This window comes from Thamnophis elegans, chromosome 1 (assembly GCF_009769535.1).
Source record: "Thamnophis elegans isolate rThaEle1 chromosome 1, rThaEle1.pri, whole genome shotgun sequence".
Classification (NCBI taxonomy): domain Eukaryota; kingdom Metazoa; phylum Chordata; class Lepidosauria; order Squamata; family Colubridae; genus Thamnophis; species Thamnophis elegans.
The window spans coordinates 168,183,980-168,208,724 of NC_045541.1; the positions used below are offsets into that span (position 1 = coordinate 168,183,980).

At 44.0% G+C, this 24,745-nt stretch overlaps 1 protein-coding gene across 1 annotated transcript; it reads right to left on the reverse strand.

Moving 5' to 3' along the window:
• Positions 1 to 1,140: 1,140 nt before the first annotated feature.
• FGF22 (fibroblast growth factor 22) lies at positions 1,141 to 17,874 on the reverse strand. Its single transcript, XM_032214139.1, has 4 exons — positions 17,832 to 17,874; positions 11,746 to 11,886; positions 3,195 to 3,298; positions 1,141 to 1,431 (listed from the first exon to the last, which is right to left on the reverse strand). The coding sequence occupies exons 1-4, from the start codon at positions 17,872 to 17,874 to the stop codon at positions 1,237 to 1,239; spliced, it is 483 nt and encodes a 160-aa protein (XP_032070030.1). The 3' UTR covers positions 1,141 to 1,236.
• Positions 17,875 to 24,745: the final 6,871 nt, after the last annotated feature.

Genomic DNA, 24,745 nt, shown 5'->3' on the forward strand with positions numbered 1-24,745 from the left:
ATGTATATATGCATGTATGTATATATATATATATATATATACACATACATACATACATATATACACACATACAGTATATATACATACATACATGCATGCATACATACATATACATACACATACAAACATACACACATCCCGAAAATAAGGCAGGGTCTAATTTTCTTTTGACCCCCGAAATAAGCACTTGTCCTTATTTTCAGGGAGGTCTTGTTATTTTTGTGGTGCAGGAGGCGGTGAGTGTGGTCACCTCCTGGCTGCTGCTGTGTCGCAATGTTTTCAGGGACAGCTTATTTTCAGGGAAATGGGGTGGGGGGGAGAGAGATGATTAATAGATATACTGTAGATAAAATAGAGATAGACACACAGATGAGAGAGAGAGAGATTAGATAGACAGCTAGATGATAGAGATAGACAGGAGACAGACAGATATGAGAGAAAGAGAGAGAGAGAGAGAGAGAGAGAGAGGGAGACAGACAGACAGATGTAGATAAAATAGATCCTTCCTTCAATCTGCTTTACCCAGTTCATGGAAAACCAGACAACCCCACTCATTCTGCATCTCCCTCCCTAGATTCATAGTTCCTGGCTGCCAAGATTGCCAATTTTTGCCTTGTTGATCAAAGCAGGCAGGGAGAGTTGAGCTTTTGGCTTCTCTACACCTAGTGGGCAACAAACTGGACCTCCATCCTGGGATGGGGGTAGGTGGGCAGCCATCTTCGGTAGGCCCCAAAGTGGGAATTTTGCTCACAGATTCAAGAAGGCAGAAAGGTAAAATACATAGTGAAGAGAAAGCAAATGTGGTTTAATTCCTTTCATCTTTCCTAACGGTGTTTATTCTGTTGAATTCCAAGCTGCTTTTCCTTCATTTCCTTTTTTTTTTTAACAAAAAATAAATATACCCTTTCTCCCCCCCGCCCACCCCAATTCTTAAATACATCATATAGTAGTGCATAGTTGAGAGGCGTGGTGGCCTAGTGGTGAAGACGCTTGCCTCCCATTCGGAAGGTTGAGAGTTCAATACTAGGTAGTGACAGATGTTTCTCTCTCAGGGCATGAAGAGAAAATATCTGCTGCAGACTCCCTCCACATAGGCATCAGGAAGAGCATCTGGCCAGTCAATGCTCAGCTCCATTCAGTTCTCTCGGAATCTACCCTGAATTAAGGGACTACAGGGTCGTAAAAAGAAAAAGAAATTAGTGCATGGTTGATCAAGTAGTCCAGCGTGTTCCTCCTTCATGAGACGAGCATTGGCAGGAAATGGGTGGAGAGATGTTGCCAGCGGGTCCTTATCCCTCGTCGTGGCAACCCTTTGCTGTTGAGGGAGAGGAACATGGGTCGCCCTTCGTGGTGCCAATGGAAAGAGGCATAGGTATTGTAGCCGTTCTCTTCAATACGTTCCTTGAACTTGCAGTTGGGGCTGTATGCTTTCTACGAAGGCACGAGAGACAGAGAGAGAAGGAGAAATGTCTTTGAATGGGTTTGTGAAGGAAAAGCAGAACTGAAAATCTGGTTTACTAGATTTCTCTTGCCTTTGGGCTCAAGGCAGCTTTTGTGGGGATTGCCTCCATTTAATCTCTCCCACAGTTACTTTGTGAAGTAAGGATAACTGAAAGAAAGTGATTTCCTTAGCCCTAGCCTTTCCTTAACTTGTCTCTCTATGTCTGTCTGTCCATCCGTCCATTCATATCCATCCATCCTATCTATCTATCTATCTATCTATCTATCTATCTATCTATCTATCTATCTATCTATCTATCTATCTATCTATCATCATCTATCATCTATCTATCTATTTAACTATCTATCTATCTATCTATCTATCTATCTATCTATCTATCTATCTATCTATCTATCTATCTATCTATCTATCTATCTATTATCTATCTATCTATCATCATCATCTATCATCTATCTATCTATCTATCTATCTATTATCATCTATCTATCTATCTATCTATCTATTATCATCTATCTATCTATCTATCTATCTATCTATCTATCTATCTATTATCATCTATCTATCTATCTATCATCTATCTATCTATCTATCTATCTATCTATCTATCTATCTATCTATCTATCTATCTATCATCTATCATCTTCTATCTTTATAGCACTTAGACCTATATACCACTTCACAATGCTCTACAGCCCTCTCTAATCTGTTCACAGAGCCAGCATTTTGCCCCTAACAATCAGGGTCCTCATTTTATTGATCTCAGAAGGAGGGAAGGCTGAGTCAACCTTGAATCAGTGAGATTTGAACTGCTGGCAGCCGCAGACAGCAAAAGTAGCCTGTAGTGCTGTACTCTAACCACTACACCATCACCATCTATCTATCTATCCTGTTTTCCCCAAAATAAGACCTCCCTGGATAATAAGCCCAATTGGGCTTTTGAGCGCATGCGCTGAAATAAGCCCTCCCCTGAAAATAAGCCTCCCCATAAAATATTGCTACACAGCAGCAGCCATGAGATGACCACACTCGTTGCCTCCTGCACTTCAAAAATAATACCTCCCCCAAAATAAGGCCAAGTGCTTATTTTTCGGGGGGTCAAGAGAAGATATTCTCTTGTCTTATTTGCAGGGAAACATGCTATCTATCTATCTATCTATCTATCTATCTATCTATCTATCTATCTATCTATCTTCTATCTATCTATCTATCATCTGTCTACATCAATCATCTATCCATCCATCCCTCTATTCTTTAGCAATCGATCAATCAATCAATCTCATATATCTAAATCTCTAGCATGCTGGCTGGGGAATTGAAGCTCACACAAGATTTAGAAACATTGCACCCAAATTCAGCCAGTTGCTTTTTTTTGGGGGGGGGGGGGGTGTGCTTAAGAAGAGACATGATCCAAGTCTTCCCATTCCTAATTCAGAACTTTCACTATTGGACGTGCCTGGTCTTGGGCTGAGAGGTTCATTATTTGTGACTTTTCCAGTTGGCTTCAAACAAGCAAAGTCAATGGGGCAAGCTGGATTCACTTAACAATGGTATGATTCACTTAACAAATGCAGTGATTCAGTTAGCAACCGTGGCAAAACGGTTGGTAAAATCAGGCATGGCTCACTTAAAAAACCCCTTGCTTAGCAATGGGAATTCTGGCTCCAATTGTGGTCCTAAATCAAGGACTACCTATAATTCCCTTCTCACCCAAAAGGCATGCAATTCCATTTACCGTTCCATAGACTTTCCCTTTGCGGTTCATTGCCAAGTAAAACCCATTGTGGATGGATCGGATGGCCACGGTTCCCACCTGTACAGAACGGATCTCCACAATGCCTGGAGGGAAACAGCAAAGAGGGCATGGCCTATTAACACAAAACAACCAGCAGGAGCTGCTCCTAATACACAAATCTCTCTGTGTGTGCATCTTTGCTTTCCTAGTGGGTTGAAGGGACTGAAGTTACACCACCCACCTTCCCAAGCTTTTGTTCCATTTTAATTTTAATTTAGCAATTTTACACCTGGAGAATATACCATATTTTTCGGAGTATGAGATGCATCTCCCCCCCCCTCAAAAGAGTGTGGAAATGTTGGTGTGTCTTATACACCAAATACAACCATTTTTGGCCTCCTGAAGCCCCGCCTATGCATCCCATTTTTGCGAAAAATGGGCCATTTTTTACAAAAATGGAGATGTTTTTGCCTTCCCCCAGTCCGCAGAAGTACTCTGCAGGCTTCAGCAGGGCTGGAGGAAGGCAAAAATGCCTCCGTTTTTGTGAAAAATGGCCCATTTTTTGCAAAAATGGGGGTGTTTTTGCCTTTCCCCCTGCCCTGCTGAAGCCTGCAGAGTGCTCTTAGGGGCCGGGGAGGACAAAAAGTTTTTTTTTTTTTACTTACCTCTTTGAAATCTTGGTGCATCTTATACACTGGTGCGTCTTATAGTCCGAAAAATATGGTTAAGTATCTAGGGGTCAACTGATAAAAGATCAACTTCTAAAAACAAGAAGGTGGAATTTTAGAATTATACTGTTTTGCTCAGGAAATACTCCTTTCTGCTTTAAATTATTCACTGCATCCTTGCCTCATCCCCACTGTAGTGTATATATGTGTGTAGATTGTAGATTGCCTGAAAATCCCATTGTGCTTAGTTCATTATGTGAACTCATTCGATGGTAGTTTATTCAATCATGGTCAAGCAAGCATGGTTCACAGTGCACAAACCAGATAATGAGGCTCGTTTAGCCAGAGAGTTTCTAAATTTTTCCTTTAAGCAGTAGATCCCAAAGGTGTTTTTTCAAGAAGCAGCTGGACTTCCTTGTTTTTCTTTGAAGACATTTTGCTTCTCATCCAAAAACCTTCTTCAGAGCTTCTTGGATGAGAACTGAAACATCTTCAAAGAAAAACAGGTAACTCCAATTGCCTCTTGAAAAAACACCTTTGGGACAACCATGATCTGGATGACTGAGAATCTCCACAGACATTAGGGAGTGGGCTTCCCAGTTGTCACCAGCACCAACGACACAGATAAAACCAGGGGCTTTCAGATCATGTGAATTTGTGCCAAGGGCCACATGATGACATCATGTCTTTAACCAGTGGTTCCCAATATGAATCTGATCGTGGTGTGGAATGGAATTTCAGGGAGTGGGACAAAGAGTGTCTCATTAAGAAGAGATCTAGAACATAGAACTAAAGAGAAATTTCTGACAGAACAACCAACCAGTGGAACCTGGGTAGAACTTGCCTCCAGAAATCGTGGGTGCTCCAACACTGGAGGTTTTAAGAAGAGAATGGACAACCATCTATCTGAAATGGTATAGGATCTCCTGCTTGAGAAGGATATTGAACTAGAAGCCCTCCAAAATTTCTTTCCAACTCTGTTATTCTATTCTGTTTCTCTATGTCCATTAATGATAAATCACAATTACTTTTGTTGGGAATGCAAACATTAATCCAACATTTAGAGGTCTCCTTTTCTGTGGGTCGATTCAAGAGCTCAACAGAGTTTTCCATAATTCTTCATTAGGCTCCATAACTAAATCAAAGGGGCATGAAAATATAAAGTGGGGAGAACAACACAACAAAAAAGGCATGTTCAAGGCACAAAGTTTGCATTTTGTTAAGTTTTTAAGCTCAAACGAGAACAAAGATTGCAGATATTTGAAGGATGTTTTTTTCCTGCATGGTTCTGTTGCCCTTGGGGATCTCCAAAGATTTCAGGATAAAGAAACAAGCCAGCTGTGAGTGATTCCCAAGTCTCAAATGAACAAGTTCTTATCCTAATTGTGAGTGATGTGGGTTGCAGAACCTTGAATGCTGAAGGTTGGTTTTCACCCAATGAAAAATAGTAGAATTGCAAATCTATTCGTTGCCAAAACAAGAGAAAGATGGAAAGCTGGATTAAAAGATGGGGGCCAAACAGCTCATTATCTAGGGCAGGTAGAAAAGATGTAAGAGGCTTTGAAACAGGGATGTCCAACCTTGGCAATTTTAAGATCTGTGAACTTCAACTCCTAGAATTCCCCAGCCAGCATGGGTTGAAGTTGAAGTTCAGAGGTCTTTAATGTTGCCAAAGTTGGACACTCCTGCTTTAAAGACTGATGCTGTCAGATAAGGCCTAATCTTGGAATTTTTTCAGGGATCTTCCTAACTTTCCTTAATAAAGAATATTTTATCAGATGTTCTTGTGAAGTTGCCTACTGGCTCCAGCCTTGCTTCTTGGGTAAAACCTGACAGATATTGAAAAGGTGGATCTCTCTACCAACAGAAGAGCATGGGAACCTTCAGCACAGGTGGGATAAACCAGGTCACCACCCTGAGCCAAAATATCTGTTATGTTAAGGTTCACACGAGCAGCTTTGTGCATACAATACCCTTAACTAGCCCAAGTAAAAACATAGTTGCATTCTCACAATCTATTCCATGCATCCTACAAGCCCAGAAATGAATGAATTTAACAGACCTGGTTAAAGCAGAATAAACTAAAGTTAGGATCAAACTAAATTATGTTTTCTTAGCCTAGATTTACAGCTTTGTATATTGTGAAAACTCAGCCATAGACTGACAAGACCAAAACCTCCATACTTTTAAAAGAAAGATTACATTTATCAAGATATAAAATACAAAAGAAAATGGAAATGGGGAGGAAAAGGGGAAAGGGAAAAATGCAGAGAAAAGAAAGAAAAGCATTAATTTCCGACTCTTTTAGCATGGCGGAATAAGATAATTGGCAGTCTCAACTTTTTACCTTTACATGCTAATATATACCAGTCATTTCTAGAACCACAAGCCTATCTAAATCAGCAAAGTCAAAGTTTCATTTTTTTCCATCTCAAGCACAAAATCCAGAAGCTGTTCCCAAGTAGAAACAAAGTTGGAAAAAGTTCCATGCTTCTGTGCCAGTTTTGCCTGATCTTTCATGCCTGGCAGCCATAGATTTAGTTTAAACATGATTTCCTTCTGCTTCCGTACAACCAGCAATTTTGGTATTTGTGTCCCCTTCAAAACTCCTGAATAACTGGAAGGGCTTCAAAAGTCAGAGGCTTTGTCGAAGTAGCTTTCAAATATTCAGGGCCTTCCAGGAAGGCCCGAAACGCTCCTGGAAGGGCCTGGATTAAATACAATACAATAGCAAAGTTGGAAGGGACCTTGGAGGTCTTCCAGTCCAACCCCTTGCCTAGGCAGGAAACTCTACACCACTTCAGACAAATAGTTATCCAACATCTTCTTAAAAACTTCCAGTGTTAGAGCGTTCACAACTTCTGGAGGCAAGCTGTTCCACTGATTAATTGTTCTAACTATCCGGAAATTTCTCCTCAGTTCTAAGTTGCTTCTCTCCTTGATTAGTTTCCACCCATTGCTTCTTGTTCTACCCTCAGGTGCCTTGGAGAATAGTTTGACTGTCAGCAAGTAGACATTTTGCCCAATGACTCACGTAACGCTTGAGCATGACTACAGGTCAGGCAGTCCTCAACTTATGAACACAATTGAGCCCAAATTTTCTGTTGCTAAGTGAGACATTTGTTGTTTTGCCTCATTTTACGGCCTTTCTTGCCACAGTTGTTAAGTGACTCGTGGCAGTTGTTGTTAGTAACATGGCAGTTGTTAAGGGAATCTGGATTCCCCATTGATTTTGCTCATCAGGCGGTCTCAAAAGGTTATCACATGACTCCAGGACACTGCAACTGTCATAAATATGAGCCAGTTGCCAAAGATCTAAATTTTGGGGAAGTTGCAATGTGAAAAACAGCCATAAGTCACTTTTTCAGTGCCGTCGTAACTTTGAACAGTCACTAAATGAACTGTTGTAAGTCGAGGACTACCTGTAGACCCACAAGTATACAACCTGGACTGCCTGCCACTTCCCTCCTTGTCTTCCTCCTATTCACTCTTCAAGCTCAAGCTTTTAATTTGACTTTTATTAGGTCCATCCCTTTAAAAAAAACAATATTCAATTCTCATCTTTGGTATTTCTCCTCTAAAATCTCAGGAGGAGTGTTTCCTAAAATCTTCTTAATTTAAATTTAATTTAAAATTGTTTTCCTAAAACCTCGGGAGGACTCTTCCTTAAAATGAGTTGCTTTGCAGAGTGAGATGGGAGGCATAGAAATTTAATAAATTCCTAAATGTAGCTCAATTGAATTAACTGTGTATCCTCATTTCCAAATCAATGATGATGGCTGATCCTTAAATTGAATTGAGAGAAATGAATTTCTGGCAGGTTTCACTAATAAGGAAATACTGTAAGAGAAAATATATTTTACTAAGAAGTGATTCATAAGTTATTGGGTTTTTTTGTCTGAGGGGATAACTGACTTCTTTTTTCCCATGGAGCCTTCCTCCAGAGAAGTGAGTAAAGCAAGAACAACAAATAAATTTCAATTAAAATTAGATTCTCTTTCTATGTAATACTACTATTACTGGGGGAAAAAAAACTTAAGAAACCAGTGAAGGACTATCTAATCTATACTACAAGATCTCTGCCGCTGATTTTAAGCACATTTTTAGGTTTCACAGCAAAGAAAACTTCAGAAGGATCTTAATCTGAGGAAACAACTTGGAAAAGAAGTTTCAGTTAAAAGACATTGACATTGAAAAGTTAATTCAATCCATTTGGATCGGAACAGGGACCATAATTTCTCGCCTGCCTTGGAAATTAATATCTATAAGAACTGCATTACACTTAAAACATGAGAATCAGAGTTGAAATGAAGGTGCACACATTGATTTTAAAATTTCATTGCCATCTCACACGTATCTATTTTAAATTAAAAGATTTCTTTAGCTGCTCAGCTTTAAACAACTCAGGGCAGTTTATAGCAATACAATTATAAAAACCATTAAAAAAAAACCCCAGCACTTTGATCCATCTCCTAGGGTGCCTCAACAACTCTGTGCAGGCTCTACCGTTTCCCCAAAAACCTCAGTAAAAAGGTTTTTATGGCCTCCCCAGAAAGTTAAGAAGATTGGGATCTGCTGAAGTTTATTCCATAAGGTAAGGCCAGCCACAGAAAAGACATGCTTCCTAGGTTCCACTAGATGGCGATGTTTCGGGGAAGGAATTTAAGAGTGTGCCCATCTCACTGGTCTAGCGGGATGGGATGGTACCTTCAGGGAGAGGCGCTCCAGCGAATAACCTGGCCCTGTGTCACGTAGGGCTTTAAAGGTGATGACCAGCACCTTGAATTGCACCTAGAAAGCAACTAGGAGACAGGACAGCTTGCACAACGTGGGTGAACATAGAAGTGTGCGCATCACTGCGTTCTGGATCAGATGTAACTTCTAGTTGGTCTTCAAGGGCAGTCCCAGTAAAGCACGTGGCAATAATCCAGATGGGGGGGGGGAAAACCAAGGTATGAGTGACTGCAAAAAAGGCAGTCTTCGATAATTTCTTGGTCCTCTACTTGCATAAATATAATAAGAGTATTCAAGAGGCAACAGAATACATAATTGCGACGTGCTCAGAGATGTTGGAGGGATGCGGTGGCTCAGTGGCTAAGACGCTGAGCTTGTCGATCAGAAAGGTCTGCAGTTTGAATCCCTGGTGCCGCGTAACGGAGTGAGCTCCCGTGACTTGTCCCAGTTTCTGCCAACCTAGCAGTTTGAAAGCATGTTAAAATGCAAGTAGAAAAATAGGGACCACCTTTAGTGGGAAGGTAACAGCGTTCCATGCGCCTTCGGCATTTAGTGATGCCGGCCACATGACCATGGAGACGTCTTCAGACAGCGCTAGCTTTTTGGCTTTGAAACAGAGATTAGCACCGCCCTCTAGAATCAGGAACGACTAGCACATATGTGCAAGGGGGACCTTTTACCTTTACCTTAATAAAGATGTTGGGGGGGGGGGCTTTTTGGAATGCAATGGGTCCTTATGGATCCATCAAGACAAGGAAATAATACTCCTCCATACCATACTCCTACGAGGCTATTTGCCAGATAGGTGCAATTATGCCAACTTGTAACCCTTTTGCCCAATAGTTTACACTTGAAACAGGAGGATATTGGGTTCTGTTGCAATTGTGGTCGTATGGAGAGGGGGGGGGGGAGGAGATCTTGCTTGACTGATGATGTTACACTCCAGTCTGCAAGAACCCAAAATCCAAAGCACTGTTGAAAGAATACCTGGTTATATTCTTACTGCAAGAGGTTTACAAGCCACAGATAGCTAATTTCATGCTGGAATGTATGCCACCTTCCTTGTGTATCTACAACCGGTAGGACAGCTGACTGAAAAGCATCACTAGGAGACAAAGCACGCTCTTCTGCCCAAAGAGGAAAGCACGATCCAAGGTTGTCACTGCCCACAGGAGGCCAAGAATAATGCAGACTGGCTGGGACGCCATTTGTGCATAGAGAGGATGGACCCTGAACTGTGCAGCTAAAGGAAAATATGAGTTTAGAAGTGGGATTAGGAGCGAGACTGAACCAGGAATTTATTCAGTCTAGAAATAGACCTTGTTGTGAAAGGGACATGGTGGCTCAGTGGCTAAGACACTGAGCTTGTCCATCAGAAAGGTTGGCAGTTCAGCGGTTCGAATCCTTAGACCCACGTAACGGAGTGAGCTCCTGTTACTTATCCCAGCTTCTGCCAACCTGGCAGTTTGAAAGCATGTAAAAAATGCAACTAGAAAAATAGGAACCACCTTTGGTGGGAAGGTAACAGCGTTCCATGCACCTTTGTCATTTAGATATGCCGGCCACATGGCCATGGAGACGTCTTCGGACAGCGCTGATTCTTCAGCTTAGAAACGGAGATGAGCACCGCCCCCTAGAGTCGGGAACGACTGGCACATATGTGCCAGGGGAACCTTTACCTTTATGAATACAGATAGTTCTCAATTTACAACAGTCACTTAGCAACCATTCAATGTTCCGAAAGACCTCAGCAGGGCTAGTTACAAATTGGATTCAAAGTTCTGATGGCCATCCCTCCATAGTCACATGATCCCATTTTGGGCATTCAGCAACTGGGCAAAATTTACATATGTTGCAGTGTCCTGAGGTCATGTGACGGCAGTGTACATACATATATATTTTTGCCAGAAACTGGCATTTACTTCTGGTTTCTAGCAAAAACACCCATTGCAGAAAGATGGATTCACTTAATGACTGCAGCATTCACTTAATGACCGCTGCGTTCCCTTTATGATCACGGCATTCACTGCACCACCACCACCGCCGCAAAAAAGTTTGTGAAATTGGACACTGTCACATGATATGACCCACTTAGTAACCAAAACGTAATTTCAGGCTCAATTATGGTTGTAAGCTGAGGACTGCCTATAGAATTGCAAGACGTAGAGATCTGTGGTGGATAATCTAGTCCAACCCTCTGCAGGGTACAAGAAAATCAGAATAACAGAGCCATAGTTTCTATTTTAATTTTACAATGTGGAAAACTGTGACAAGAGGACAATTGAGGTCATGCAGACAGATTTTTTTCACTGATGAGTAATCCCTCACAATTAGTCTCTAAAAATCTGACAGATTTTCCAGGTTTCATTTCTTTCACAACTTCCTGAACTACTGAAATTGTACCAAGCTTGTTGGCAAACATTGCTTTGATGGCATCTGCCAATGACGTCATCTTAAGAAGTTTAGTCCAAATACCTGTCTAATGCTCAAGGAGGACTAGAAGATTTTCTAGCTGAGTAAGAAAAGATAGGGGTTCTCGATGAGTACCCAGTCACTTCCCAGCATCTAATATCTTTGGCTGGGGTGGTGAGTGATGGAAGCTGTAGTCCAACAGAACTGTTGGAAGTCTGTAGAGATTCTCAGTCATCCAGTTGCCCCAAAGGTGCTTTTTTCAGGAGGCAACTGGACTTTCTTGTATTTTTGTTTGAAGATGTTTCTCTTCTCATTCAAGAAGCTTCTTCAGCTCTGACAGGATAGTGGGGAATGGAAGGATTTATATTCCTTGCAGACAGCTGGTCATCTGCATCCTTTCAGAGGGTCGTTGAAGCACTTGGGTATCTGGTTCCATTCCAGAGGGGAAAAAAGGCAGAGTACAGGAACCATTTGCACCACTCAGGTGACTCTGAGGACACAAATAAACTTCCAAGGACTTCAATGACCCTCTAAAAGGATGCAAATGACCAGCTGTCTGCAAGGAATATAAATCCTTCCATTCCCCACCATCCAATCAGAGCCGAAGAAGCTTCTTGGATGAGAAGTGAAATATCTTCGAAGAAAAAACAAGAAAGTCCAGTTTCCGCCTGAAAAAAGCACCTGTGGGACAACACACCCGTTGGGTACCAGTTTGGGGAAAGCTGACTGCGACTTACTGTTCAGGCCCTCTTTCCGACGTGTCCCTTCGACTTTCCCATCACCGCCAATGCGAAGGAAGAACTGATTGGAGGAGTAGAGACGCCGCCAGCGCACATCCCCTTCCAGGTGGTGGTAGCTCCGTGCATGCCGGTGCACATCGGGGCAGGGACACGTGGTATCTACCTGCGGAACGGAGTCTCTGGGCTCCCTGGCTGATGTGACCCACAGGAGGGTCATTAAGGAGAATCCAAAAGTCCAGCTGGTTAGTGGGCTCCACCAACCCATGGCTCTCTAGGCCGTGCGCCAGGAGAATCGGTTGCGCTTCCAGAGGGGCAAAGACAACCATGTGGCTTCACGGTTGTCAGCTGGCGAGGAGCTTAGAATAAACCCTGAGGGCCGTCACCACAAGGAGCCTCTTCCAGGTGGGGCCATGGTAGAAAAGTATTCAACAGAATAGGTAGGAGATCGGTTGGGATGGTTTGTCGAAGTTCATCTGGTCGAAGTTCTCAGCAGGTGCAAACAAGGAAAGCATCAAATATTCAGGGAGTTGTGCAGTCGCCTCCGATACTCAAGTTGTGATTTTAGCCCAGCTTTTCAGCCGAGATCAGTCTAAGAGGATCCTGACAGCTGAACCAGCTGTACCGCAGAGGGAGGCGTGAAGGTGCTACCTAATGCTAGCCGGTTTTAATACTGACATAAGGAGAAAAATGCATACCTGTGTTTGTTTCCTCCAGCTCTGCAGAAAGGAGGAGTGACTGAATCTGCATCCAACCAATAGCTAAATCCCAAAGGCGGAGCCAAGCATGAGTGTCTTCGGAGTCATAGCTTATAGGCAAGGATGAATGTGGATGGAACAGATGCAATTGCTGTAGGGCAGAGTATCTCAACCTTGCCGATGTTAACACGGATGGACTTCGACTCCCAGAATTCCCCGGCTAGCATGTGTTGAGAAACACTACTGTAGAATTTCAGCTAAAATTCTAACTGCATCCAAGTTTGCCCTTCTGCTTTCTGATGGAGGGATTCTCTAAAAAATGGGCTAAGGAATTCTTGAAAGAGAATTGGTTTTAAAAACGTACCACGAGCAGAACAGGGGTGATCTGAATGTCAGAAGAGCCTCCTGGAACTGACCATCATGGTTTCCTTTGGGCCAACATTTTCTTTTCAAATAAGAGTTAGCTGACCACCATAAAAAAATTTCAGTCACATGAGTGATGACTGTCGCCGCTTACGACCACGATGGGCAGCTTCCATTACGATCATAAGTTGAGGACTACCTGTAATTACGAACTATGGCTTAATGTGTTGCGTCAGCATAGGCCAAGGGTAAGCAACCAGCGGCTCTGGAGCCGCATGTGGCTTTCATCCCTCTGTTGCGGCTCCCTGGCACCAGTCGACTCCACAGTTGATCGGGTTAGGGTTAGGGCTTTTGGTTAGGTCAGGTAGAGGAAAAAGGATGCCGTGCTAGGAGGAGACTCTATGGTGAGGGGGAGAACCAGACTTCTGGTTGGCAGAGGAAAAGGATGCTGCGCTAGGAGGAGACTCTATGGTGAGGGAACCGGTCTTCTGATTGGGAGAGGAAAAAGGATGCCGCGCTAGGAGGAGACTCTATTGTGGGGGAACCAAACCTCCGGTTAGCTCCAGAATTGAACGGGAGGCTTTCGGTTAGGACCTTTGTGGCTCTTTGAGTGTTTAAGGTTGCCGACCCCTAGCATAGGCAATTGTGGATTATTCAATAATACTAACCAAAGCCTGACTTAATGCAATGAGGGAATTAGGTTTCACAAGCAAATGAGCTCAGTCCATTTATTTTCTAGTTGCTATCACTCAGCCTAACCTTCCTCACAGGATTGTTGTAGGGATATCTATACTGCTTTAAGTGTCTGGGAGCGGGGTGGGGGGTGGGGAGAACATCAAGGCATCCATTAATAAATGGCTTAATTATAGTGTTACCTGCATTGGCGGGGGTTGCTTGACAAATTCTGCATTTAGAGCCGTTCTTTTATTTCAGGCTGTGACTACGACAAAATAAGAGAAACTAATAAAGACTTCGGCAGTTTTGCTGGTTTCTCTCTACCTTTTTAAATTGGGAGCTGAGATAAGAGTCATTTATGACAACTTTATAGCGTGGCCCTGGATTGCACCACTCAGTTTCACACCTTAAAGCACTGTCATGACCCAAATCCCCAAATTTCATTCCTCTCCTGAGCTACTTTAAAAGGAGAGGGAAACAAATAATAATAATAAAAAAAAGCAGAGGAACCCCGATCTTTATGGAATGTGACCAATCCAGTCTGCTGCATTGTTTTAAGGTCACTCTGACCCCATTTGCTCCTAGGAGAGCACCACCCGGGAAAAATATCTCCCGTGCTGTGCTTGCAATCATTTCTGGGAGGAGGAGAAAGAGGCTACAGGGCTTTGACGCAACCTGGATTGGTTTGGAAGCTGAAGTTAGCCTCCAGCATCAGCCTGGCAAAGGAATTTTTAAAGAATCCTTTAAAGGAATTTAAAGCCTAAATGGAATTTACACTGTCCCGAGAAACAACATCCAAATGTTAAAAACGACAATTTTTGTGCTTTTGGTACGGATGGATCATCCACGGATATATAGTATGTAAGTTAGTGTCTCTCAAACTTCGCAACTTTAAGATGTGTGGACTTCAGCTCCCAGAATTCCCTGGCCAGCATGGGATTCTGGGAGTTGGAGTCTGCACTTCTTAAACTTACAATTTACATCTTCAACAGACACAATACATCCAATCTTAGATCTTCTAAGGTGGGAATAAGAATTGGATATGAATGACCAGCTTCTGAAGATGGTAAAGAAAGGTGTTAGCCTGTTTTCAGTCCATCCATCAAACTGGTTCGGCAAATAAACTAAATCTGACCCACTTTCAGAGTTTCGAAAGGGAAAAATATACTTGTTTTTCTTTCCTTCTTTGATATTTCAGTGCTCGCAAAAAACCTATCGCAGAAGAGAAACTTGGCATGAATTTTAGGAGAAGCAGAAACTCTTTTTCACTTCCTGCTACTTTAATCCAAGCCAACGTCTCTTGGATTTACTGATATAAACATTTTGAGCACTTCGTTGACTCTGTAGTGCTTGTCATTCTCCTGGGTATGTGTGAACCACCCCCCCACCCATCCCTGCAATAGAAATACATACAACTTTTTACCCTCCGGGTTTAGAATCAAAGCAAAAATTCTTGACGTAGTTTTGGGAATCGACTCTTAGATTGCAGAATGATGGAGCTTAGCAGTTCAGAATTATCCACATTCCAGCAGGTCTACAACATTACTTTAAAATTACAAACAATTTGGCAACAATTCTGAGTGGTGATTTCATATTCTATTTTGGGTTTCCTTGTTGCATTTCACCTGTCTAGAACTGTGTCACCACAGCCTCACTCCTGTTTAACTCGTTGGCATCCCACAAGTGTTGCAAGAGCGAGGCTGTTTTTCACCAGAGATATTTTTCTGGAGTTTTTATTTCCCATCTAGTTCCTCCCCACCAACCCCCCCCCCCCCAGCTTCAAAACAAAACGAATTCTAAGCTAAGGAGGCAAGTAAGTAATGTTTTCCAAGCTCTGCATCTTTTTTAAGGTGTGTGGACTTCAACTCCCAGAACACCTTGGGATATTGACTAGGGGATTCTGGGAATTTTCATGCTGGATGGGGAATTCTGGGACTTGAGGTTCAAACAGCTTGAAGGTGTAGAGGTTGAGAAACACCACTACAGACATTAAATACCGGGGGCATTTTCTTTGGTGTCCTCCAGCCTCGTTACCTGGTTTTTTTTTAACAAACCTAAAGGTAGGCCTCAACCTACAACCACAATTGAGCCCAAAAGTTTCCAACGCTAGTCAAGACAAAGGGACTTTTGCCCCATTTTCACAACCTTTCTTGCCACAATAATTACCGTTTTCCTGAAAATGACCTATCTCGAAAATAAGCCCTAGCATGTTTTATGCATGCACCTAAAATAATCCCTAAATACCCCCCCCTCAAAATAAGCCCTGATTAAAAGCCTGTGCAGCCGGCCGACCGCCCATTCTGTCTGACTGCTTTAGTGGTGGGATTCAGCCAATTTGCACCTATTTGGGAGAACCGGTTGGCAACTTTCTAATCAGTTCGGAGAATCGGTTGTTGGAACAAATCTTTTGGTTTTTTCCCACTTTACAGGGCTAATCCTGTAAGGAAGGCAGGAAGGAAACATTCTGGTGTTGTTTCTAGCCTAATCTTTATTGCCCTGATTAGAGAAACTGCCTCTCCAGTTAACCCTTATTACCATTGTAACAACTAAGGCGAAGCGCCCATCACCTGAGTGACATTGACTTGGCCACGCCCACACAATCACATGACCACCGAGCCCCGCCTACCCAGCTGGTCATTAGGGCAGAGAACTGGTTGGTAAATTATTTGAATCCCACCACTCGATTGCTTGTAGTGCCGTGGCCACGAGGCAGGGTGGGTAGAGCTACCCCACACCAGCTTACCTCAGGGCCCCCACAGCCAGGCCACCAACTCCCTGACACCTCGCGGTGGCAGCACCAGCAGCAATGTGCAGCAGGAGCCCGCATGGCTGCTGGCCCACTTTTCCTTGCTTGCAGCCGCAACAGAGCAAGAGGCTGAGTGGTGTGCTGGTACTGCAGCCATGAGGTGAGCCAGGTGTCGGGGCATGGATGGCCTGGCTGTGGGGCCCCTGAGGTAAGCTGGTGTGGGGCACAGCGGGCAGCTCCACCCCCAACCACCCCGCCTCGCAGCACCAGCACTGGCACAGGGGGCAGCCTCCTGCCCGCTGCGAGCAAGCAGAAGTGGGCCTGCCAAACATGGGGGGGGGGGAGAAGAAAATAAGACACCCCCTCCCAAAATAAGCCCCACTGCTTATTTTCGGGCGCAAAAGAAAATAAGACCAGGTATTATTTTCATAGAAACATGGATAGGTGAATCCCTGCAGTTAAATTAGTAACATGGTTGTTAACTAAATCTAGCTTTTGCTTGTCAGGTCACAAAAGGTGACCAGGACACTGCAGCCGTCATAAATATGAACCAGTTGCCAAGCATCCAAATTTTGATGACATGACCATTTATTTTATTTTTTATTTATTTATTGGACATTTATAGGCCGCCCTTTTCCCTGAGGGGACTCAGGGCGGCTTACAATCAAAAAGGAAAGGGAGTGTAGGACAGTACAAAAAGAAATGTGAACAAAAGTAAATTAAACAATAAAACTCAACATTCATTCAACATTCGGGAGGGGCGAAAATAGACTTATCCCCAGGCCTGACGGGCTAGCCAGTTCTTGAGGGCTGTGCGGAAGGCCTGGACGGTGGTGAGGGTACGAATCTCCACGGGGAGATTGTTCCATAGTGTCGGAGCCTCAACAGAGAAGGCTCTCCTCTGAGTAGTCGCCAGTCGGCACTGACTGGCGGATGGAATACGGAGGAGGCCAACTCTATGCGATCTGATGGGACGCAGGGAGGTAATTGGCAGAAGGCGGTCTCTCAAATAGCCAGATCCACTACCATGGAGCGCTTTATAGGTGGTGAGTAGGACCTTGAAGTGCACCCGGAGATCGACAGGTAGCCAGTGCAGCTCACGGAGGATCGGTGTTATGTGGGCGAACCGTGGTGCGGGGATGGGGATGGGGATGCTGTAATGGTTGTAAATGTGAAAAACAGCCATAAGCCACTTTTTCTGAGTGCCATTGTAACTTTAAACCATCACTAAAAGAAGGGTTGTGAAACAAGGACTACCTGTATTTACTGAGTATACAAACGGGCTCAGTTAGTATAATATGCTAAGTCAGTGTTTCTCAACCATGGCGACTTTAAGTCCTGTGGACTTCAACTCCCAGAATCCCCCAGCCAGCACAGCTGGCTGGGGAATTCTGGAAGTTGAAGTCCACAGGACTTAAAGTCGCCAAGGTTGAGAAACACTGTGCTAAGTCCTCCCCCTTCCCCCAAAAAATCTCCCACCTCTAATCAAGATTGGTAGGTTGATGCAACACAAATGCAACTAACTACCAGGTCTTTTTAGCACCTTGCTTAAATCAGATTCACATTTTAGACCTTTGAAAAAAACTATTTTATTTTATTTTTAATGGAGGGGGAGGAGGAGGAGGAGGAAGAGAATAAAACTGGCATGTAAAGACAAAGGTTTTTATTTCTAGTTATGCTTTGGGATTATTACAGATTATGTGGAATCCAGACATATTTGTAACTCCTGTCTAGGGCTTTGTTAGGAGATCTGGCCGGTCTGCATATGTGTGCCAGCATGCACACATGCCAAGCTAAGCTAAAAGGTCCAACACAGGATTCCTTGTATTAAAAAGACGTTTAACTATCATGGTAGTCACCACAGGCCTTTTATTAAACACGAAGCCTCTCTCAGTAGTCAGCTGCCTGGCCTGCCCAATGCCTCTGCATTTCAAATATACCCACCAGCGGTGGGTTTCACTTTTTGTTACCACTGGTTCACACACATCCCGCGTGCGCGTTTTATAAGAGTTTATAAGAGCCGAGGTGGCGCAGTGGTTAGAGTGCAGTACTGCAGGCCACTTCAGCTGACTGCTATCTGCAGTTCCGCGGTACAAATCTCGCCGGCTCAAGGTTGACTCAGCCTTCCATCCTTCCGAGGTGCGTAAAATAAGGACCCGGATTGTTGGGGGCGATATGCTGACTCTGTAAACCACTTAGAGAGGGCTGAAAGCCCTATGAAGCGGTATATAAGTCTAACTGCTATTGCTATTGCATGCGTCCCTTCTGCGCATGCGCCTGGCCTTCTGAGCATGTGGTGTGCTCCCGCACGCACCTTCTGTGCATGTGCCCTGCCTCAAAAAGGTCTCTAAAATAGGACAGCATAGAGCCGGGGGGGGGGCGGGTGGATGGGCCACCCGCAATTTCTACTACCAGTTTAGGAGAACCAGTTCAAACCGGCTGAATACTCCCTCTGATACCCACCAACCCCTGAGGAACGGATTCTCGGCTTCAACATTTGAGTCCAAAAGAAAGAGGTTCTGATGATTCATCAGTCAATTTCCAGAGTTTCCACAGTGTTTTTCCTCCTGTGGCTGTGAGCCACGAGGATTTGTGCGTGCCTGCTTTTAACATTTTCAATTCGTTTCCTGAATCATTCCTAACAGTTCCTGGGAGGGAGAGGAACCAACTTAAGAGACAAACAGGGCTTTGCATATTTTCCCCAGCTCATCCTCCGCTGGCTCAGCAAAAGTTGAATTTTACAAACAGGAAGGACTCCTTCTATCTGGCCTTCAATTAGTCCTTTCGAAACTATTTGGTGGCCCTAAAAATCAGCAACACAGATTTCTCTTTCCCTGGAATGCTTCCCACAGCTCCTTTGAGGGGGTGGACGGAATGTATCAAAAAGGGCAAGGTGTCAAACTCAATTTCGTTGAGGGCTGCATCAGGGTTGTGTTTGACTTTGGGGGGCCAGGGTAGGCATGGCCAGGGTGGGAGTGGCCAGCAGGACGTCACTCATGTCGGGGGCATCTGTGGTGGCCCAGGTGCTCTGCCAGCAAAAACGGGCTCCCAGGCTCTGTTTTAGGCTGCGACGGCTTCCTGCAACCCTCTGCCAGTGAAAACGAAAAAACCGTGCTCGACTAAAGCGCGCCCGATTAAACCGCGTCGCTGATGTCATCAACAGGGCGACAACAGCGAGCGTGGAAAAAGAAGGGCGCTTTAAATAGCGCTTTGAAAGCAAGCCAATTCCAGTTAAGGTAAGGGTTAGGTTTAGGGTTAGGTTTAGGGTTAGGTTAAGGGTTAGGATTAGGATTAGGTTAAGGGTTAGGGTTAGGTTAAGGGTTAGGATTAGGTTTAGGGGGGTTAGGTTTAGGTTTAGAGGTTAATTTTAGGTTTAGCGTTTACAGCGTGCTTTTTTCTCCGCACTGTTGTCGCGCTGTGATGACGTCAGCTACGCGGTTTCGTCGAGTGGCCCTTTAGTCGAACGCGGTTTTGTGGTGGAACCACCCATAGCTGCTGCGAGCTCCATTTTTACAATTTATAGTAAACTGCGCTACACAATCACTAAAATTCAAAATGGCAGCGCCCAAGCGGCAGCGAGGCAACCAGTTCGTGGGCATGTCAGGCCTGGGTCACTGCCGGTTCTGCGACCCAGGCCTGAGTTCCACTATCGGTTCAGCCCAACTGGGCCGAACTGGCAACAACCCACTTCTGCTTAAGATGTTGTAAATTATTCCTGTGGAAATCTCTCTCATACAGATCCAGTACAGCAATAGCACTTAAGACTTACATACCGCTTCATAGTGCTTTACAGCCCTCTCTAAGCGGTTTACAAGGTCAGCGTATTGCCCACAACAATCTGGGTCCACATTTTACCTCAGAAGGATGGAAGGCTGAGTCAATCTTAAGTCTGGTGGGATTTGAACTGCCGAACTGCAGCTAGCAGTCAGCTGAAGTAGCCTGCAGTGCTGCATTCTATGATCACTACTATCCAACAAGCTTACAGGGTGTTCTATGAGAAGCCTGTATTTTAAGTATGACTCCTGCTTAAAGTGGAATATTGGCCACAATCATTTCTACATGGTTCTTTTCTGCTTAAATAGTACAGGGAGTCCTCAAGTTATGACCACAACTGGGTCCAGAATCTCCATTGCTAACACGGCAATTGTTAAGTAAGTAGTGCCCTATTTTAAAACCTTTTTTTGGGCACAGTTGTTAAGTGAATTACACAACCATTGAGTGAATCTGGTTTTCTCCCATGGGCTTCGCTTGTTGGAAGTTGGCGGGGAAGATTGCCTATGGCAATCCTGTGACCCCGGCATGCTACAAACATCATAAATACATGCCAATTGTCCAACGCCCGAATGTTGATCCCATGATGGTGGAGAAGCTGCAATGGTCGTAACTGCGAGGAGTGGTTGTTAGTCACTTCTTTCAGTGCTGTTGTAACTTTGTATGGCTGCTAAATGAATGGCTGTAAGTCAAAGACAACCTTTAATGCAGATGAATACATTTCAAATGATATTCCCCTGTTCTTCGTAGGTCAGTTTTTGGTGCATTTGGCATATGGATTACTTGGTCTATCACTCTCTACAGTACGGGTGTCAAACTCAAGGCCCGGGGACCGGATCCAGCCCATGGTATGCATAGATCTGGCCCATGGGGCTGCCCTAGAAACAGCGACAGACCGGATCACGGTGACTCTGCCAGCAAAAACGAAGCTGTTTTCGCCGGGAGAGGGTTGCAGGAGCCCGTCACAGCTGGAAACGGCGCTTGGGAGCCCATTTTTGCTGGCAGAGTGTTTGGGCCACCACAGGGACCCCCAACATGAGTGACATTGATCTGGCCACACACCCTGGCCACATACCCCGCAAGGTCAAACACAACCCTGATGCGTCTCTCAATGAAATCGAGTGTCAGGGTTCCAAATAGCATCCAAAAGTAAATCAGGGTCCGAGGCAAAAGAGTCCTCAAAAGTCTAATTTATTAGGAGAGCCATGTTGGCACATGTGGGAAAACCCGAATCTGAAAGCTTCCAGGTTTTCCCATCCAGTTGAAAGTTGAAGATCCTGCCCTCACACCCACAAGTCCATCACATGGTCCAATTTTCCATTGCCACGCTGGCAGTTCCACTCATCCAGTTCCGGTCAGGTGCAGAGGCAAAGGATGACCTTGGCTTTCTAGAAAGAATGTTATTATGGCTACATATCACCCAACTCCATATAATCCCCGCTCCCATTTTCCCACAATAGAAAATGAATAGTAGAAAGTGTGGCAGGCCTGAAGTCCAAAAGAAAAGATGGCTAGCAGACCTGACATCGAGTTTGACACCCCTGCTCTACAGCCAAAGCAATTACATAGAATCCTATTTAATAAAAATATGTTATAAGTAATCCTCAAACTACCATCACCCTTGGGACCAGAATTTTTAAGCAAAGTGGTTGTTAAGTGAGCCGTGCTTGACTTTACTCTTTTGCCGCAGTTGTCAAGCAAATCATGAGTTAAGTGAATCATAGTGTTGTTAAGCAAATCCGGCTGCCCACGTTGGCTTTGCTTGTTGGAAGCTGCCTCGGGAGGTTGCAAATGGTGATCACATGACACACCCACCCACCCACCAGGGACGCTGTAACCATCATAAATACATGCCAGTTGCTAAGTACCTGAATTCCGATCATGTGACCACAAGGATGCTGTGATGGTTGCAAGTGTATCAGTTGTAGGTCCCTTTCTTTAACACCGTTGTAATTTCGGTGACTAAACAAATGGTTGTAAATTGAGGACTATCTAAATGCCCTTAATTAGCTGGGTATTTTGAGTGGCTAGCCAAGCTTTCAAAAGACTTTGGGATTGGGATTGTTATCATCATTAACTTTCTCCTACTTAGATTAACTTTATTCTAACTTTATAACTCTGAATGTTCACTAATCGGCATACGTTAAAATGAAATTACGTTGCATACAGCTCCCAAAGGGTCTCCACCTCCAGTATACACTACATAAACATGACAAAATAAATAAATACAAAATTATGCATCTACCTACATACTGTATATCGTGTTTCCCCGAAAATAAGATAGGGTCCTATTTTCTTTTGACCCCCTCGAAATAAGCGCTTGGCTTTATTTTGGGGGAGGTCTTATTATTTTTGAGGTGCAGGAGGCGGCGAGCGTGGTCACCTCATGGCCGCTGCTGTGTTGCAATATTTTTGGGGAGGGCTTATTTTTGGGGGAGGGCTTATTTTAGCGCATGCACTCAAAAGCCCAATTGGGCTGATTATCCAGGGAGGTCTTATTTTCGGGGAAACAGGGTATTACATGACACAGACAAACAACATAATCTAGTTTGGATGTATACATGCACATGCTACAAGCTGAGACTGAGAATGGATAACACCCCCCCCCCCGCAGTGTAAGCCACTGTTAACATGGTTAGTAGCTACATCTGAGTTGCAGTTCAGGTACATACACTGTTTCTGCCCCCAAAAAATTCAGATTGTAGCTATTACTTTAGACCACCTGTGTTGTCCCTCAGCCTAACCTACCTTGCAGGGCTGTTTTGTGGGAGAAATGCGATAAGGAAACACTTATTTATAGGTGCTTTGAACTCCTGAAGAGAAACATGGGCTATAAATCTTCAAATAGTAAATAATAAGTTAACGGAGGGAGGGAGAGGCTGATTTAAACCCAGGCATAATAATGACAGTAACTCTTCAAAACAAGAGTCATTCGTGATGATACAAACATCCTGGTAAGCCAAGAAATTAATGCCAAATGTGGAGTAAACAACATAGGGAAGTCAAGGAACTAATGTGTGTTGTAGAATAAACAACAAACGAAAGAGAGAGAGGGAGGGAGGGAGGGTGGTAGGGAGGGAGAGAGAGGATTTACCATTCTAGTTTGCCTAAATCAGTGCCCACTTAAAATTCTACCTAATTTTGGGCACCACAAATCAGAGAAACCGGATACGTTTAGAGAATAACAGAGGGATCAACGTTAGAAAATCAAATGTATCAAGAAAGACTGAAGGGAATAGGTTTTTTCCCCACGTTCTTATTCATTCTTCTCAAGACTAAACTTATTTATTTATGCCAAAATTATATAGCCACCCCATCTCGCCAAAGGAAACTCTGGGTACCGCAAAACAATAGATAAAGCAGCGACTGTAAAACTAAGAATCTAAAAAGCCACAGTAATAAATATTATAAAAGCAAAAATATTAACCCTGGGTGAAGGGAGGATAAAAATGACAACCAGCCCCAGCAATATGGTCATCAAGACAAATCTCTGGTTTCCTGAGAGCCCGAGGCCAGGTAACATAACTAGGTCAGGGGGGGGGTTCAAAAGAGGGAGGGGGCCAACCTAATTTTAGAGGGAAGGCTATTACTTATTAAGATGGGTGCCACAGCACAGAAGGCACATCTCTTGGGACCTATCAAATCTAAGTCCCTAACTTATGGTACCCAAAACCATGCTCTCTTTATCAGATCTAAGGGCAGAGGTCGGCTGCTGCTGGTTTGGACTGGTTCAGGCAAATCGGTAGTTCCAACCACCAGCTGGACCCGCCCATCCGCCCCTGCACTACCCAGTCCTATATATCTCACTCTCTGGATTGCTTGCTCCACCCATGCAGCCCAGCTGATTTCCCCACCTCACCTGCTCTACTCACCGCAGCTACCTGAGAAGGTGTCAGGGCTCCTTCACTTAATAACCAAGAAAGAAACCACTCAACTCCATTTGGGCAGAATTAAGAGTACTTTTACTGATTATAAGTAATGAGAAGCTAAGCAAAGCTGGATCTGAGCAAAAGCGCACGAAAGCATTAGATATCAATACATGATTCATTCCCCTCCCCTTGGTACCCCCGTCCATAGTCCAATCGTATATCTCCACAGCTGTCAGGTGGGAGACATCTTCAAAAATAATCATCAGGCTGGTATGCCGGACAGTTGGCCTTGGCGGGAAACTCCTCTCCTTCCACACGCGCGAACGAATGGCGTGAACAACTCCCAATTAACAGTCCTCCTGTACAGATTATTTCCCTCACCCAAATACCATGCCCTCCCTCCCCGTTTCAATGGCAGCCGAAAAGCAAGCAGCAAAACAGAGGCTGACAGTGTGTTTGAAGCCACGCGCAAGCACGGAAGGTGCACATGCAGGCAAAGTGCAGAAGGTGCACACACAAGCGAAGCACGTGTATGTGTGCGCCCTCACATTTTTGGCTCTGCACTAGGTGAACTAGTTTTTAAAGTATGTGCAGCCCACCTCTGTCTAAAGGGGCAATCTGAAATAACAGGGGAGATATTAAATTTTCACTGTCTGTCTAGTTAGTCAGTTAGTTACTCAGTTAGTTACTCAGTTAGTCAGTCAGTTAGTTAGTTAATTATGCCACCAATCTCTCCAATAAAATAACTCTGGGCCACTATAAAATACAGATAAAATATTCTGCTAAATAGTAGAAGATTAGAAGGATCAACGTTTGAGGACTGGATCACCTTGGAAAAAGATCTCCCTATAAATTAACACAATCTTTGCTGTCTGTCA